A 14,065-nucleotide genomic window follows, 5' to 3' on the forward strand; every position below is an offset into this window, starting at 1 on the left:
GGTACCTTCCCAATGTCTACTAACTTAGAGTTCACTTTTGTGTGTTGTCTGGTGTAGGAAGATGAAGTTATTGCTTTGATACCTTGGCCCATTCTCCCATTTTTCTCCTTTGCGATGTTCACGGAGACTTCCATGTGAATGGTTTGGTTGAGGTGAATAGAGAGCGGGAGCTAGGAGGGGAATGGCTGGAAAAAGATGGTGATTTCCCTGTTCCAAGGGTGGGGGCTAGATAAGAGGGGCAGAGAATCCTGCCCTCCTTCTTGTAGCATTTCAGCAGATGGACTTTTTGCAACAACACTCTCAAGTAGAATCATACACTGTCACTGAAACACCAGCAAAGCTGTCCCCACGATCAAACTCCACAACGATTTTAAGTAATTTCATATCTCAATCTCTCTGAAACAACTAATAAGGCTGACCACAGTCTCTTCCTAGTTGCTTCCTTTTCTGTTTGCTTTGTCCTTCATTCACTCTCCCTGTGTTTCTCTTTGCTTGTTACCAATATTGTTTTTAATCCCTGACAATAACTAATTCTTAAGCTTTGGTTCTTTTCTCTCTATATGCTTTCTCCACTGACATACTTGTTCATGACCACAGCTTCAAATACTCCCCTTACACCAATGGCTAATAAATTACTATCTTTCTCCCTGATAGGCCGTTCAAATTATCAGCTCACATCTCTAACTGTCACAGGACACCTTCTTGATGTCACACCAGCAAATATAGCTCAATATTCCATTAAACAGAGCTTGCTCCCATTCCCCCTCAACTACCTCCTCTTTCTATCTCACAATTTCTGTAACTGGTGCTACCATTCACCCAGGCTTCTGGGTTTGACACTTTTCTGTTATCTTTGGCTTCTTCTTTTCTCACACCTTTAATTTCCAATCAGTTATGCCAAGTTCCACTGTGTCTAACCACCCAAGATTTCAAAGAATTACAGACTTGTGAGAGTTGGTTGGGATTCTAGCTGCCATATAGTCTAACCTATGCCCAAGAGCAAGTCCAACTACGCCATAACAAAGAATTGGTGATCCAGGTTCTCCTTGAATTGATCTTGTCTCCCACCCATCTTTTCTCTGCTTCCACCAATACCACTTATTTTCACAACATTATCACTATAGTGGGTGCATAATACATACACACAACAAACGCATGCACACACGCACAATTAATGGCAGAAAGACTAGTGCTATAAATTCATGATTTATGATCTTTCATCACAAGAACTGTCATAGAGAATTAATAGGATAAAAAGAGAATGGGGAAGGCAGTTGTTGCAATAGACATAGTAAATTACCTGACTGGGCCTTCTGTGAGTTTTCTTTTACAAGGATTTAGGAATGGTTTTACATCTCTGCTTTTGGAAGATTTGCTCCTGACTACTGACCCTCTCCTCCTTACACTAGGCGGCTGCACAAAAACTACCAGCAAGTCTTGGCTCTGGAGTTTGCTGTGGAGGAGATCAACAGGGACCCTTACTTGCTTCCCAATGTTACCTTGGGAATTCACCTCCACAACACCTACCATAGTGATGCCAGGACCTTGGAGAGCTCCCTGAGGTGGCTGTCAGGGAAAAGTCAGACCATCCCTAATTACACCTGTGAGGAGAAGTACAAGTCTGTGGCTCTCATTGGAGGGGCCACATCTGCATTGTCGGTCCAAATGGGGATGCTCTTGGAACTCTACAAGTTCCCACAGGTGGGGGAATTTGAAGCTCTGTTCTGTCTCATGTGTTCTATTCCCATCCCTCAGCCTGGAATAAGGTGGATGTTCTCTTAAACATTTCCCCAATGTGCAGCTTTGAGAGAATTTTAGCCATTTTAATTTTAGAGGAAGATGGGTCCTTAGCTGGAACCTAGGTCTACATTTTTATTGTAAATGTGAGGAAACAGAGACTCACCTAACTTAGATGATCTGTACAAACTCACTTATAAAATCATGGTAGGAGTTTGAATTAGAAGCCAGATCTCATAGGCTCCACTTCATTGTTCCTACTCTTTTCAGGACACCAGGATGACTTGACTGACTTGAATCAGTTTGGGCTTTATCCTCTAGTAATGATGTCTGTGAATGAGCCAATCGTATTTACTAAGTGATACATTGTTGGGGGAAAGTGTCCATGCAGCCAAGTGGAATGAGCAGACTGTGGCAATTCTGGCAGACTCCGGTCCAGCCACAGTGTCCCACCTGTTGTCCATAGCATGTCTTCTCTCATCTCTATGCTTTTGCAAAGACTATCTCCTATTCTGGAAATTCACTCCTGACCTTTACTTCTGAATCCCCAGACACCTTCAAACCTCAACTCAGATGCTACCTCCAACAGGAAGCCCCTTCAGGTCCCCTAAATTATTAGCCCCCATTACTTGCAAAGTCCAGCTTCTGCCCTCTTTTAAAGAAAGCTTTGGGGGCTGTTTAGTGCTCTATCCTCCACTCTTCAAATCAGAGAGGAGAAGAGGCTGAGGGAATTGGGAAAGTGTTGAGTTTCTGAGGTTGAGTTAAACAGAATGGTGAGAGAAATTTCTGGTGATCAGCTTATCCTTGGAGGGGCATCTTTTTCTGTGTATTGCAGACTAAGCAGAGTTTCAGAAGGCAGATAGAAAGTAAAGTGTTCTCTCCCTGTAATTCATTCCAGGAATGTATCTATATCTACATACACACATACACATACATGCATGCAAGAATTCCTACACACATATGTATATATGCATATATGTATCATATGGGATGTAGGGTGTGTTCAGACAATACTAGTACCTCTAGTGTGAAGGCTGCTGAGCCCTTTTCAGGGCTGCCTTCTACCTTTGGTGTCCATCTGTTCCACCCAACTCTCACCTGTGGCTCCAAGAAGCTGTGGCCACACCCCAGTAAACCATTTTGGCAGACAGGCTGAATTAGGTTGAGAGTAACCAAGGGGTCTCAAACCCATTGATGAGTTGGGGGGGTGTCTACCCCAAGCATGTGAAGACTTCCCCTGGTGGAATGGGCAGATGAGAACAATTTGCTCCAATGGCAAAGAAGGCAGCTGAAGCAGATGTTGTAGAATGCTCAGAGCTTGGTTAGACATCGAAGATGCCAAGGCCATCCACTGCATCTTGCGTCATCACCAGTCATCTTGATTCTGTCCTGCCACTGGACTGTGATGACTCTGGAAGAGAGAGTAAGGCTGACAAATTCATGCAACTCTGCCTCACTTAAATCCAATTTATGCATGTATCAAAAGATGTCGCTTACACCATTTTACCATATACCTATCTCAAAGTTGTATGGTGACAGGCAAGTGATGAAGCAGGTGTGGATACACAGGGAGCTGTAGTCACAATCCTACACACAGGCGCCCCTGCCATAGGGTCATTTCTCACTGGAAGCAGCAGTGGGATTTGGCAGCCCCCTGGGTATCTATGCAGCTTTTCAAGGATTGCACTGATTTCATCCTGGTGTGAGGAAGGGGCTAGAAAAGGTGCCCTAAAAATTGACTGCTTACCCAACCCTGGCCTGGTTACTGCAGCAGGCAGGGAATCCCACTCTGTGGTCAAAACATAAAAAAACTTACAAAAATGTCTCCATAGACAATTCCACTCATCATTGGCAGATGGAATGTGCCAGTACTTATAGACAACACAAAGTCCAGTAGACCTGAAAGATGAATAGCTCTTATTGCAAGAGATCTCAGCAGGTATCACATCCAAACAGCAGCCCTGAATGAAACAAGGCTGGCAAATGAAGACCACCTTACTGAAGTTGGAGCCAGATACACATTTTTTCTAGAGTGGCCATTTGAATTGTCTTAGGAATGTTCTGAAGATCATCTGGCAGGATAAGGTACCAGACACTGAGGTCCTTACTCAAACTAAACTTCCAAGCATTCAAACTGTGCTTCAGAGAGTGCAACTCTGGTGGGTGGGCCACGTTGTTCAAATACAAAATATACGCTTGCCAAAAAGAGTATTTTATGGAGAACTCACACAGGACAAGGGTTCACATGGTGGTCAGAAGAAGTGATACAAGGACACTCTCAAGGTCTCTCTCAAGAACTTTGGAATTGATAGTGTATCATGGGAGACATTGGCACAAGACCACTCAGCATGGTGTTCCCACATCAGAGAGGGTGCTGTGCTCTATGAGCAAAGCAGAATTGAAACAGCTCAAAGGAAACCCAGGGTGCTCAGATTTAGAGTATCCACCCCAAATGTTCACATGGACTATTTGTGCCTGACCTGTGGTAGAGCATTCTGAGCTTGTATTGTTCTGATCAGCCACCATTGGACACATTGAAACTTGACTCCAGCATAGTGATGTCATTCGGGTCCTCCTCGAGAACAAAGGACAACAACAACATGTGTCATGTACTTTCCGTAGTGTTTAGGGTATTAAAATAAGCACTTATAATAAAGTGATATTAGTAGGAAAAGGGCATGTGGTAAAACCTTAGGGTTGTTTTGATTTTCATTTCTTTTATTCTTAGGTACTTGGAACGTTCTTTCACAGGTGTTTTGGTTGCTGTTCCTGTTATATCCATCTTCTTGTGATCCTATTTGGAGTTTTCTTGGCAAAGGCACAGAAGGGCTTTACCATTTCCTTCTCTTGTTTTTTTTTTTGCAATGAGGAACTTAGGTAAACAGAGTTGTGACTTTCCAAGGTCACACAGCTAGTGAGTGTCTGAGGCCAGATTTGAACTCAAGAAGATGAGTCCTCCTGACTTCAGGCACACCTGTTTCACCTAGCTGCTCTTCTTAGGTTTTTGATATTTTTCTTTTTGAGAACTGTCTTTTTACTCTGATGACTTCTCTGTTTTATCTTTTAAAAATTTTTAAATAATATTTTATTTTCCCCGATTACATATAAAAACAATTTTAACATTTTTTTGATTTTAAGTTTCAAATTTTATTCCTCTCTACCTCCCTTTCCTGCTCCTTGAAATGGTTTTGATACAGGTTATATGGGTGAATCATTTGCATACTAGTCATTTTGTGCAAGAAAACCTGAGCAAAAAAGAAGAAAAAAAAATGAAAAATAGTGTTCTTTGGGTGTATTCAGAGGAGATCAGTTTTTCTCTGGAGATAGATAGCATCTTTAATTATGAGTCCATTTGTTTGTCTAGGTTCATTGTATTGCTGAGAATAGCGAAGTCCTTCACAATTCTTCATTGTACAACATTGCTGTTACTACATACAATGTTTTTCTGGTTCTGCTCACTTCCCTTTGTATCAGTTTATGCATGTATTTCCAGGTTTTTTTTGAAATTATCCTGCTTGTTATTTCTTATGTCACTATGATATTCCATTATAATCATGTACTATAACTTGTCCAGACATTCTACAACTTATGGGCATTACCTTGATTTCCAAGTCTTAGCCACTACAAAAGTACCTGCTATCAATATTTTTGTAAAAATAAGTTTTTTTCTCTTTGGGACACAGACTTAGATGTAGTACTGCTGGACCAAAGGGTACACACAGTTTTATAGCCCTTTGGGCATAGTTCCAAATTGTTCTCCACAATTGGATCAGCTCACAACTCCACCCACAGTGTACTAGTGTTCCAGTTTCCTACAACCCCTCCAACATTTATCATTTTCTTTTTTGTCATATTAGCCAATCTGATTGGTGTGTGAAGTGGTACTTAGAGTTGTTTTAATTTGCATTTCTCTATTCAATAGAAATTCACAGCATTTTTTCCTATGACTATAGATAGCTTTGATTTCTTTGTCTGAAAACTGCCTGTTCCTATCCTTTGACCACTTATCAATTGGAGAATGACTTGTGTTCTTATAAATTTGACACCATTCTCTATATATTTGAGAAATGAAAGTGTTACCAGGCATAATAGTTAACATTTTCCTCCAGTGTTCTGCTGTCTTCCTAATTTTGATTGTATTGATTTTATTTATGCAAAAATTTTCCAATTTTATATAATCAAAATGATCCATTTTACATTTTGTAAAGTTCTATTTATGCTGTTTGGTCCTCAATTATTCCCCATTCCATATATTTAACAGATAAACTATTCCATGCTCTCCAATTTGACTTATGATATCACTTTTTATGTGTAAATCATTTACTCATTTTGACTTTATCTTGGTATATGGTGAGATTTTGGTCTATACCTAGTTTCTGCCATACTGTTTTCCAGTTTTCCCAGAAGTTTTTTTTTGTCAAAAAATGTGCCTTTTTTTTTTAAAGCTTGGCTCTTTGGGCTTATCTAACATTAGATTTCTATGGTCATTTGCTGCAATGTATTATGTACCTCATCTATTCCACTGATCCACCTTTTTTTTAGTCAGTAACAGATTGATCAATTACCACTTTATAATACAATTTGAGATTTGTTATGGCTAGGGCACTTTCCCGTACATTTTTTCCATTGAGTTACTTGATATTCTTGACCTTTTGTTCTTCCAGATGAATTTTATTATTTTTTCTAGCTCTATAAAATAATATTTTTGGTAGTTTAATTGGTATGGCACTAAGTAGGTTAATTTAGGTAGATTTGTTATTTTATTATATTGGCTCAACCTACCTATAAACAATTAATATTTCTCCAGTTGTTTAGATCTGACTTTATTTATGTGAAAAGTGTTTTGTAATTGTGTTCATTTAGTTCCCGGGTTTGTCTTGGCAGATAGACTCCCAAGTATTTTACATTGCCTACAGTTACTTTAAATGGAATTTTTCTTACTTGCTTCTGGATGGTTGGTGACATATAGAAATGCTGATGATTTAAGTGGGTTTATTTTGTATCCGGTAACTTTGCTAAATCCCCTAGATTTTTGGTTGATTGTTTGGGATTCTCTAACCATACCATCATAGAATCTGCACAGAGCAATAGTTTTGTTTCCTCATTGACTATTCTAATTTCCTTTTATTCTCTTATTGCTATAGCTAGCATTATCCCTTCTTTTGACTTTTTTTTGTTTCTTGATGTCTCATGTAGTGATAGGTTTCCACTTTTATAATTGCAATTTTTAAGGAATTATTTTCTTCAACCTACCTCCTTTTCCATTTGGCCAATTCTGTTTTTTTAAGGAGTTTTTTTCTTTGGTGAACTTTTGTATATATTTTTCCATTTTTGGTGTGTTTCTTTTACCAAGCCGTTAACATGTTTTTCAAGATTTTTTTTTGCATTGCTCTCATTTCTTTTCCCAATTTTTCTTCTTTTTCTCTTACTTACTTTTTATAGTTTTTTTGAGTTCTCCCAGGAATTATTTTTGATCCTGAGACCAATTTACATTTTTGTTTGAGGCATAGCACAAAGCCATTTTGACACTGTTGTCCTCTTCTAAGTTTGTGCTTTGATCCACCCTATCACCATAGTAACTTTCTATGGTCAAGTTATTATTATTATTATTATTGTTATTTGCTCATTTTTTCCTGCCTCTTTTGTGACTGTACTTTTATATAACAGTTGGGCCCCACTCCTGCACTGTCCCAAGCTTCTTGTGCTAGGGCTCAGGGACTTGCTGCTTGCTTGCACCTGGCCTTGGGGCCTAGATTCTCATTTGAAGTGGAGGGAGGACCTCCCTGTTGGTTTGCAGTGGGCACAAGGCCTCCTTCTTGGCCTACCTGGGAGTGGGGTCTTGCTGCTGGCCTGCCCCAAGGGCAGGGCCTCACTGCTGGCTTGCCAGAGGCTCACAGCCTCACTGCAGGTGCACTGGAAGGCAGCCTGATGTTGCTGCTCACTTATTGCTGACCCCTCCCAACCCAGTGAAACAGGCCTTTTCTGTTGACCTTCTGTCCTCCAAGCTGTTCTGAGATGGTAAGGTATGTCTCCTCTCTTAAAACAGTTCTAAGGCATTTTTCAAGGTTGCTTGGTGAGGAGTTTGGGAGGGCTCTGAGGAGTTACTGCTTCACTCTGCCACCTTGGTGCTGGAAATCAGGGAATTATTTTGACCATAAAAATATAAATTTTTATAAATATGTATCTTTGCTACCATACCTTCATCAGAGAAATTTGATGCAAAGATTCCCCCCCCCACCCATTTAAACATATCCTACCTTATTCTAGGTGCATTTATTTTGTTTTTGCAGAAGGTTTTCAGTTTGAAGAAATCAAGGTTATCTGTTTTATCCTGTTTAAAAATACTCTTCTATCCGTAGTTAAATGAGGTTTGTTTCTCTTCTGATTTTTTAGAGAATGATCTTTAATGTTAAGGCTGTGTATGCATTTAGAACTTATTGTGGAGTGTGGTGTGAGGTGCTGGTCTAAGCCCCATTTCTTCCAGATTGCTTTCTTGTTTTCCAAGTAATCTTTTCCTAGGGGAGTGTTGATTTCCCATATAGGACGTATTTTGGAGATACTGTGGAACATATGTGGACATTCTGTAACTGGTTCTGTTCAGTCATTCAAAGGATGATGGAGATTCTTTGTCTATAGAGGCACTGCAAAAAGCTTATTGGCTTCAGCTTCTTCCTGTTAGAGGGGGTCACAGTGTACAGAACACTGAGTCTGGAATCAGAAAGATCTGGGTTCAGTTCTGGCCTCAAATGCTTACCAGCTTTGTGATCCTGGGCAAATCACAACCTCTCTCTGCCTTGGTTCCCCAATCTGTGTGCCTCAGTTTCCTCATTTGTAAAATGAGGATGATAATAGCATGATAATGCAAGGTTTGTTGTGATGATAAAATGAGATAACATGTTTAAAGTGGCAAAACTCAAAGCCTTATTATATAAATGCTGCTGCTGTTGCTGGTAGATCCTAATGCTGTCATCCAATGTGTTAGTTGTCCCTTCTGCATCCATGTCAACTGCACACTTGATCCAGCTCACTCTCTAGGCCTTTTTTCAAGTCACCAGTCAAGCGTTCTTAGGGCTCGCTATTTCGTGTGGGCCTCAAGCTTCTGTTACTCTACTCTCAGGCTGTTATAAGCCAGACTCAACTCAAGCTGGTCTGGTAGTTCAGTTTTTGTTATTAAATTAATAACAATTTATATTGTGCTTTAAAATTGGAAAATTGCTTCCTTTTATTATCTCCTTTGAAACTCACCTATCATTGGAAGGAAGTATACCCCCATTTAGTAGGTGAGGAAACTGAGGTGAGAGATTGGTGATTTGTCTGCATATGTAGTAACTGACTGAGGGAGAATTTAATCTGTGTTGCTGCTGCTCATCCATTTTGAGTCATGTCCAACTCTTTGGGACTACTTTCTAAAGGTTTTCTTAGTAAAGATACTGAAGTGAGTTGCCATTTCCTTCTGTGGCTCATTTTAGAGATTTGGAAACTGAGGCAATTCCCCTCCCAGGTTGAAACTTTGGTCTTCCTGACTCTAAGCCCAGCACTCTCCACAGAATCACTTACCTGCCTCACTAAGATCTTTGTCTGAAGGTTGCATGGAAGCACATATGTGCCTTGGCTGTAAAGACTCAGTCAGGGCATAGAGAACCCTCCATGAATACTCACTCGTGAAACTCTTTTCTAGATTTTAAATATAAATGCTCAGAAGAATGGAAATGAGGCCAGGTGGCTCATAATGTTTTATGAGGGTGAGGGGATATGGCCTGTAGAATTGAGTAAGGGATGCTAGAGCTCAGGATGTCTTGCAGCTGGCAAGGGAAACAGGGAAAAGGCTTTTTCAAAGTTTGATTTGAAATAAGAGGAGGCTTCAAGAAATCATAAGGCCTTTGCTTAAGGTTCATGAGACAGTGATGATTGACAGCAGAGATAGAGCTGCTCAATTCTGGGGTTGCTTCTGTTTCCTCTGCTAAGGAAAATGACCTCGAAACTGAAAGTGACAGTGCTCCAAATGACTAACAGGGAGCTGATGCCCAAGAGAAGGAAAGAGAGTCAGGTGAGCCCCTGGTAGCCCTTGAGAAGTTCAAGGGACCTCGCCCAGATGACTTCCTTTCTGGGGTCCTGAAAGAACAAGCTGATGCATTTTCTGTCAGTGTTACAGGAAAAATCATGGAAAAGAAGACAGGTCTCATGTCTCCTTGTTGAGTATATTCTAGTGGAGAGTCCTTGTCTGTATGGGACTATTTGGCCTCTGAGGCACCTTCCAGCTCACAAAGATTCTGTGGTTCTGTCTAATAATGTAGTTCTGTGGTGGTCTTCTGGTTCTGCCCCTATCATAATTCTGAATTCCTGTGTTGCTGTTGCTGAGCACTTCTCGCACCCATTATCCTGGAGAATAATGTTGATTTCGGACTCAGAATTTCTGGTCCCTGAGCCAGAACACATGCTTGAGTGCAACAGCTGAATATGGAGGATGAATGCCTTGTGGCCCTTCCCCTTGCCATGGACTTAAACTGGCTGTTGAAGTCAGTGGTCCAGGTATCTTAGGTGGGGTTGGCAAGGTGGGTACCTTAGTCACTGAGGCAGACCCCTTTCAAAGTCTATAGATTGGGTGTGGAAAATCTGCTCCTATTTGAAGCTTAATGGATGTTTTGTTGTTAAGGATCGTGTGTGTGTGTGTGTGTGTGTGTGTGTGTGTGTGTGTGTGTGTGTGCGTGTGTGCGCGTATCTCTTAGTGATTTCAACAGGCGTGTTTCTATTCAATTATCTCTCTTATGCATTGATACTCTGTTCTATTTGGTGCTGTTTTCCATGACTCCTAATGCTGTTCCACAGGAATCTAAGCTTGGATAGAAAGTTATATCTTGCCGTGTTATGGGATCTGGTCCCCATTCTTATTACTTCTCCCTAATATCAAACTTTAGTCATTAGTGACCTGGTGTCATTTGATCATTTAACATCTTTTAGAAAGTTATATTTATTGAGAAGTTAATCAAGAAAAGAAGCACAGACTATTGCCCCAAACCAGGGCCATGTTATGATCCCATGCCAGCATAGTCTTTCAAAGAATGGGCATAAAACTCATGTAAAATTCACCAAGTTTACCTCTAAATTTGGCATGGTCAATGGACAGTCACACCCTTATTTGTAGTAGCTGACATCTTTACTATGAGATCAAGTCACCTCTGGACTTTGTCCCCATTTTTCCTCTTGGCTGATCAGTTGGACCAGACTTGAAGACCTCAGATCCTCACACATTTCCAGCTCCTACACTCTGGTGTCTTGCCACTCTGACCTTTCAAAGTCAGCTTGTGTGAGCTGTCTCTAAGTTCCTTTCATCCAAAAATGGGAAAGAAGAAACTCAAAGAGGCAAAGACAAAGGTATATCATGATTGTTATAAACTTTATATTGTTTGATGATATTCTTTGATTATGCTTGGATTCCTATGATAATGCTAGGACTCCATGAGTGGTCCTAATGCCACTGAAACAAACAGGCCAAACGGACAGTATTCTTTTCTACTGTCAACTGTATCTTAGGCAGCGTAAGATTGGCAGCTTTCAGACTGGATGCACTCAACTTCCTGCTGACTCATTCTTCTTCAGCTGCCCCAGATAGTCAGTGTAGGATCCTCCTGCTAGTTCGTGGCCCTGATAAAGAAGCTTGCCATACCTGAGCTTCACCAAGCCTCCTATCAGTAAAGGACTCTGAGAACTTTTCTATCATGTCTGGGTCTGATTAATAATGCCCCCTCCTATATCTGGCCTTGATGAACTGTTCTCACCCAGCCCCTTTTTAGGGCATGTAATCTTGCCACCTCAACCCCAACTTTGAGCATGTTTTTTCCCTGACAAGTTTTGCTCTCTCACCTTGGTTAAGTGAATTTCTTGCATGCCTGGAAGGACCCTCTATCTATTTATATTACCAGACAGTGTTTGTATATGCTTTGTGTGCCTGCTTGCAGCAGCTACATAACAAAGTTCAGGATTACATCATTTCTCTGAGGACTAATTTTCTTGAAATTCTCAAACCCAGGTGTAGGAAGAACCCTTAAGTGTAGAAAAAGGCTGGCCTCTGGTGAGGGCTGTCCTTGTGTGGCTTGAATGGAGGCAGAGTGGACATCTCCAGCCTCTTCCCCTCTTACTCTTCTCCAAAGGAGACTTTCATTCCTACCAGGAAGGGAAGTAGGAAGCTGGGGCTAGAGGTCATTCTGCTCTCCACAGAAAGAGCAGAAGTATATCTAAGCAGAGTAGAAGTGTATCTATCTGCTCCCTTAAATATTGTTTGTTATTCACTTGGATATGGAAATCTATCTTACCATACCAGACAGTAGGAGGAAAGGGGATAAGAGAGGAGGAGATGATGGAAGGGAGGGCAAATGGAGAGGGCATAATCAGAAACAAACACTTTTTAGGAGGGACAGGGTCAAAGGAGAGAATAGAATAAATGGAGTGCAATAAGATGGAGGGAAATATAGTTATTCTTTCACACCATGACTATTATGGAGGTGTTTTGCATGACTGCATATGTATGGCCTATATTGAATTGCTTGCCTTCTCAATGAGGGTGGGTGAGGAGGGAAGAAGACAGAGAATGTGGAACTCAAAATTTTAAAACAAATGTTAAAAATGGTTTTTACATCCACCTGGGAAACACCTATGAAAACAATAGTGTATAGAAATCTATCTTGCCACACAGGAAAATAGAAGGAAGGGGGATAAGGGAAGGGGGAGCTGATAGAAGGGAGGGCAGACTGGAGGAAGGGTAATCAGAATGCATAATGTTTGAGGTAGGGGGAGGAGAGAGATGGGGAGAAAATTTGGGACTCAAAATCTTGTGGAAGTGAATATTGAAAACTAAAAATAAATGAATAAAAATATTGTTTGTTCAGTGGGTATGATTGGATTTGAGCTGACTTCTGATCACTTTGTCATTTCTAGAGCAAAGCTGGGACCCAGCTCTCTAAGGCTTGACCCCTTTTCCATCAAATGTCAGTTCTGTAATGAACACAAATAGCAAAGAAACCCATTTATCTAAATCACAGCAAAACAAATCAGAGAAGTTACACATAGGAGAATATAAGAGTCATTACAGAATAGAGGGGCTCTCCCCACGGGAGTGAAACAAGAATCTCAACCAAGGGCAAGCTCCCTGGAGTCTCTAGAGTAGCAAACTGGGGAGAGAGACATGAAGGAGACTCCTCATGCCAGCTTCTTCCCAGAGTCTTTTCCTTCAGCATCCTACAATGGGATTGACCTCTTCCATTTTCCTTCTTTTTTATTCATAATAGTCATGTTGTAAAAGAAAACATAGACAAGAAAAAAATGCAAGAAAAATAACTTAAAAATATGCTTCAATTTGTTCATTCTCCAGGGCTGGATAGCATTTTTCATCATACGTCCTTCAGAGTTGTCTTACGTCATCATATTGCTGAGAATGGCTAAGTCACTCACAGCTGATCATCTTACAATACTGCTGTTGCTTTGTACACAGAACATTTTACTTTGTATCAGCTCACGCAAGTCTTTCCAGGTTTTTCTGAGAGCATCCTGCACATCATTCCTTATAGTACAATAGAATTCCAGCATAATCACATACGACAACTTGTTCAGCCATTCCTCAATTGATGGACATCAACTTCTAATTCTTTACCCCCAGAAAAGAGCCGCTATACCTATCTTTGTATATGGGGATACAGACCTAGTAGTGGTGTTGCTAGGTCAAAGGGGATACATGGTTTTATTGCCCTTTGGGCATTGTTCCAAATTGCTCTGCAGAATGGTTGAATCAAATCACAACTCCACCTAGAGTGCATTAAGGTTTTATTTTTCCCACATCCCCTCCACCATTTGTCATTTACCTTTTCTATCCTATTAGCCGATCTAATAGGAATGAGGTAGTACTTCAGAATTGTTTTAATTTGCATTTCTCCAATCAATAGTGAGTTAGAGTATTTTTTCATATGACTATAGATAGCTTTGATTACTTCATCTGGAAACTGATCATATCTTTTGATCATGTATCAATAGGGGAATGGCTCTTATTTTTTTTTTTTGTAAATTTTACTACATTCTCTATATGTTTGAGAAACGAGGCCTTTATCAGAGAAACTTGCTTCAAATTTTTTTCACAGTTACTGTTGCTAACTGTATTTCCTTCCATCCTATTTCCCCCTGTTTATTATATTGTCTCTCTCTTTTCACCCTGCCTCTCCTCAAAAGTGTTTTGATTCTTACTACCCATCCCCCAATCTGTCCTTCCATCTGTCATCTCCCTCTTCTCTTGTCCCCTTCCCCTCCTGCTTTCTGTAGGGCAAGTAAGATAGATTTCTATACC

The 14,065-nt window shown here is 40.5% G+C and overlaps 1 protein-coding gene across 1 annotated transcript in view; it reads left to right on the forward strand.

Moving 5' to 3' along the window:
* Positions 1 to 14,065, forward strand: part of LOC118835392 (vomeronasal type-2 receptor 26-like) — a 60,388-nt gene that overhangs the window by 1,370 nt on the left and 44,953 nt on the right. The window contains exon 2 of the mRNA XM_036742580.1: positions 1,410 to 1,701. Within this exon, the coding sequence (XP_036598475.1) occupies positions 1,410 to 1,701 (292 nt within the window). The remainder of the gene's footprint in view (positions 1 to 1,409; positions 1,702 to 14,065) is intronic.

This window comes from Trichosurus vulpecula, chromosome 2, assembly GCF_011100635.1.
Source record: "Trichosurus vulpecula isolate mTriVul1 chromosome 2, mTriVul1.pri, whole genome shotgun sequence".
In the NCBI taxonomy this organism is placed as follows: Eukaryota; Metazoa; Chordata; class Mammalia; order Diprotodontia; family Phalangeridae; genus Trichosurus; species Trichosurus vulpecula.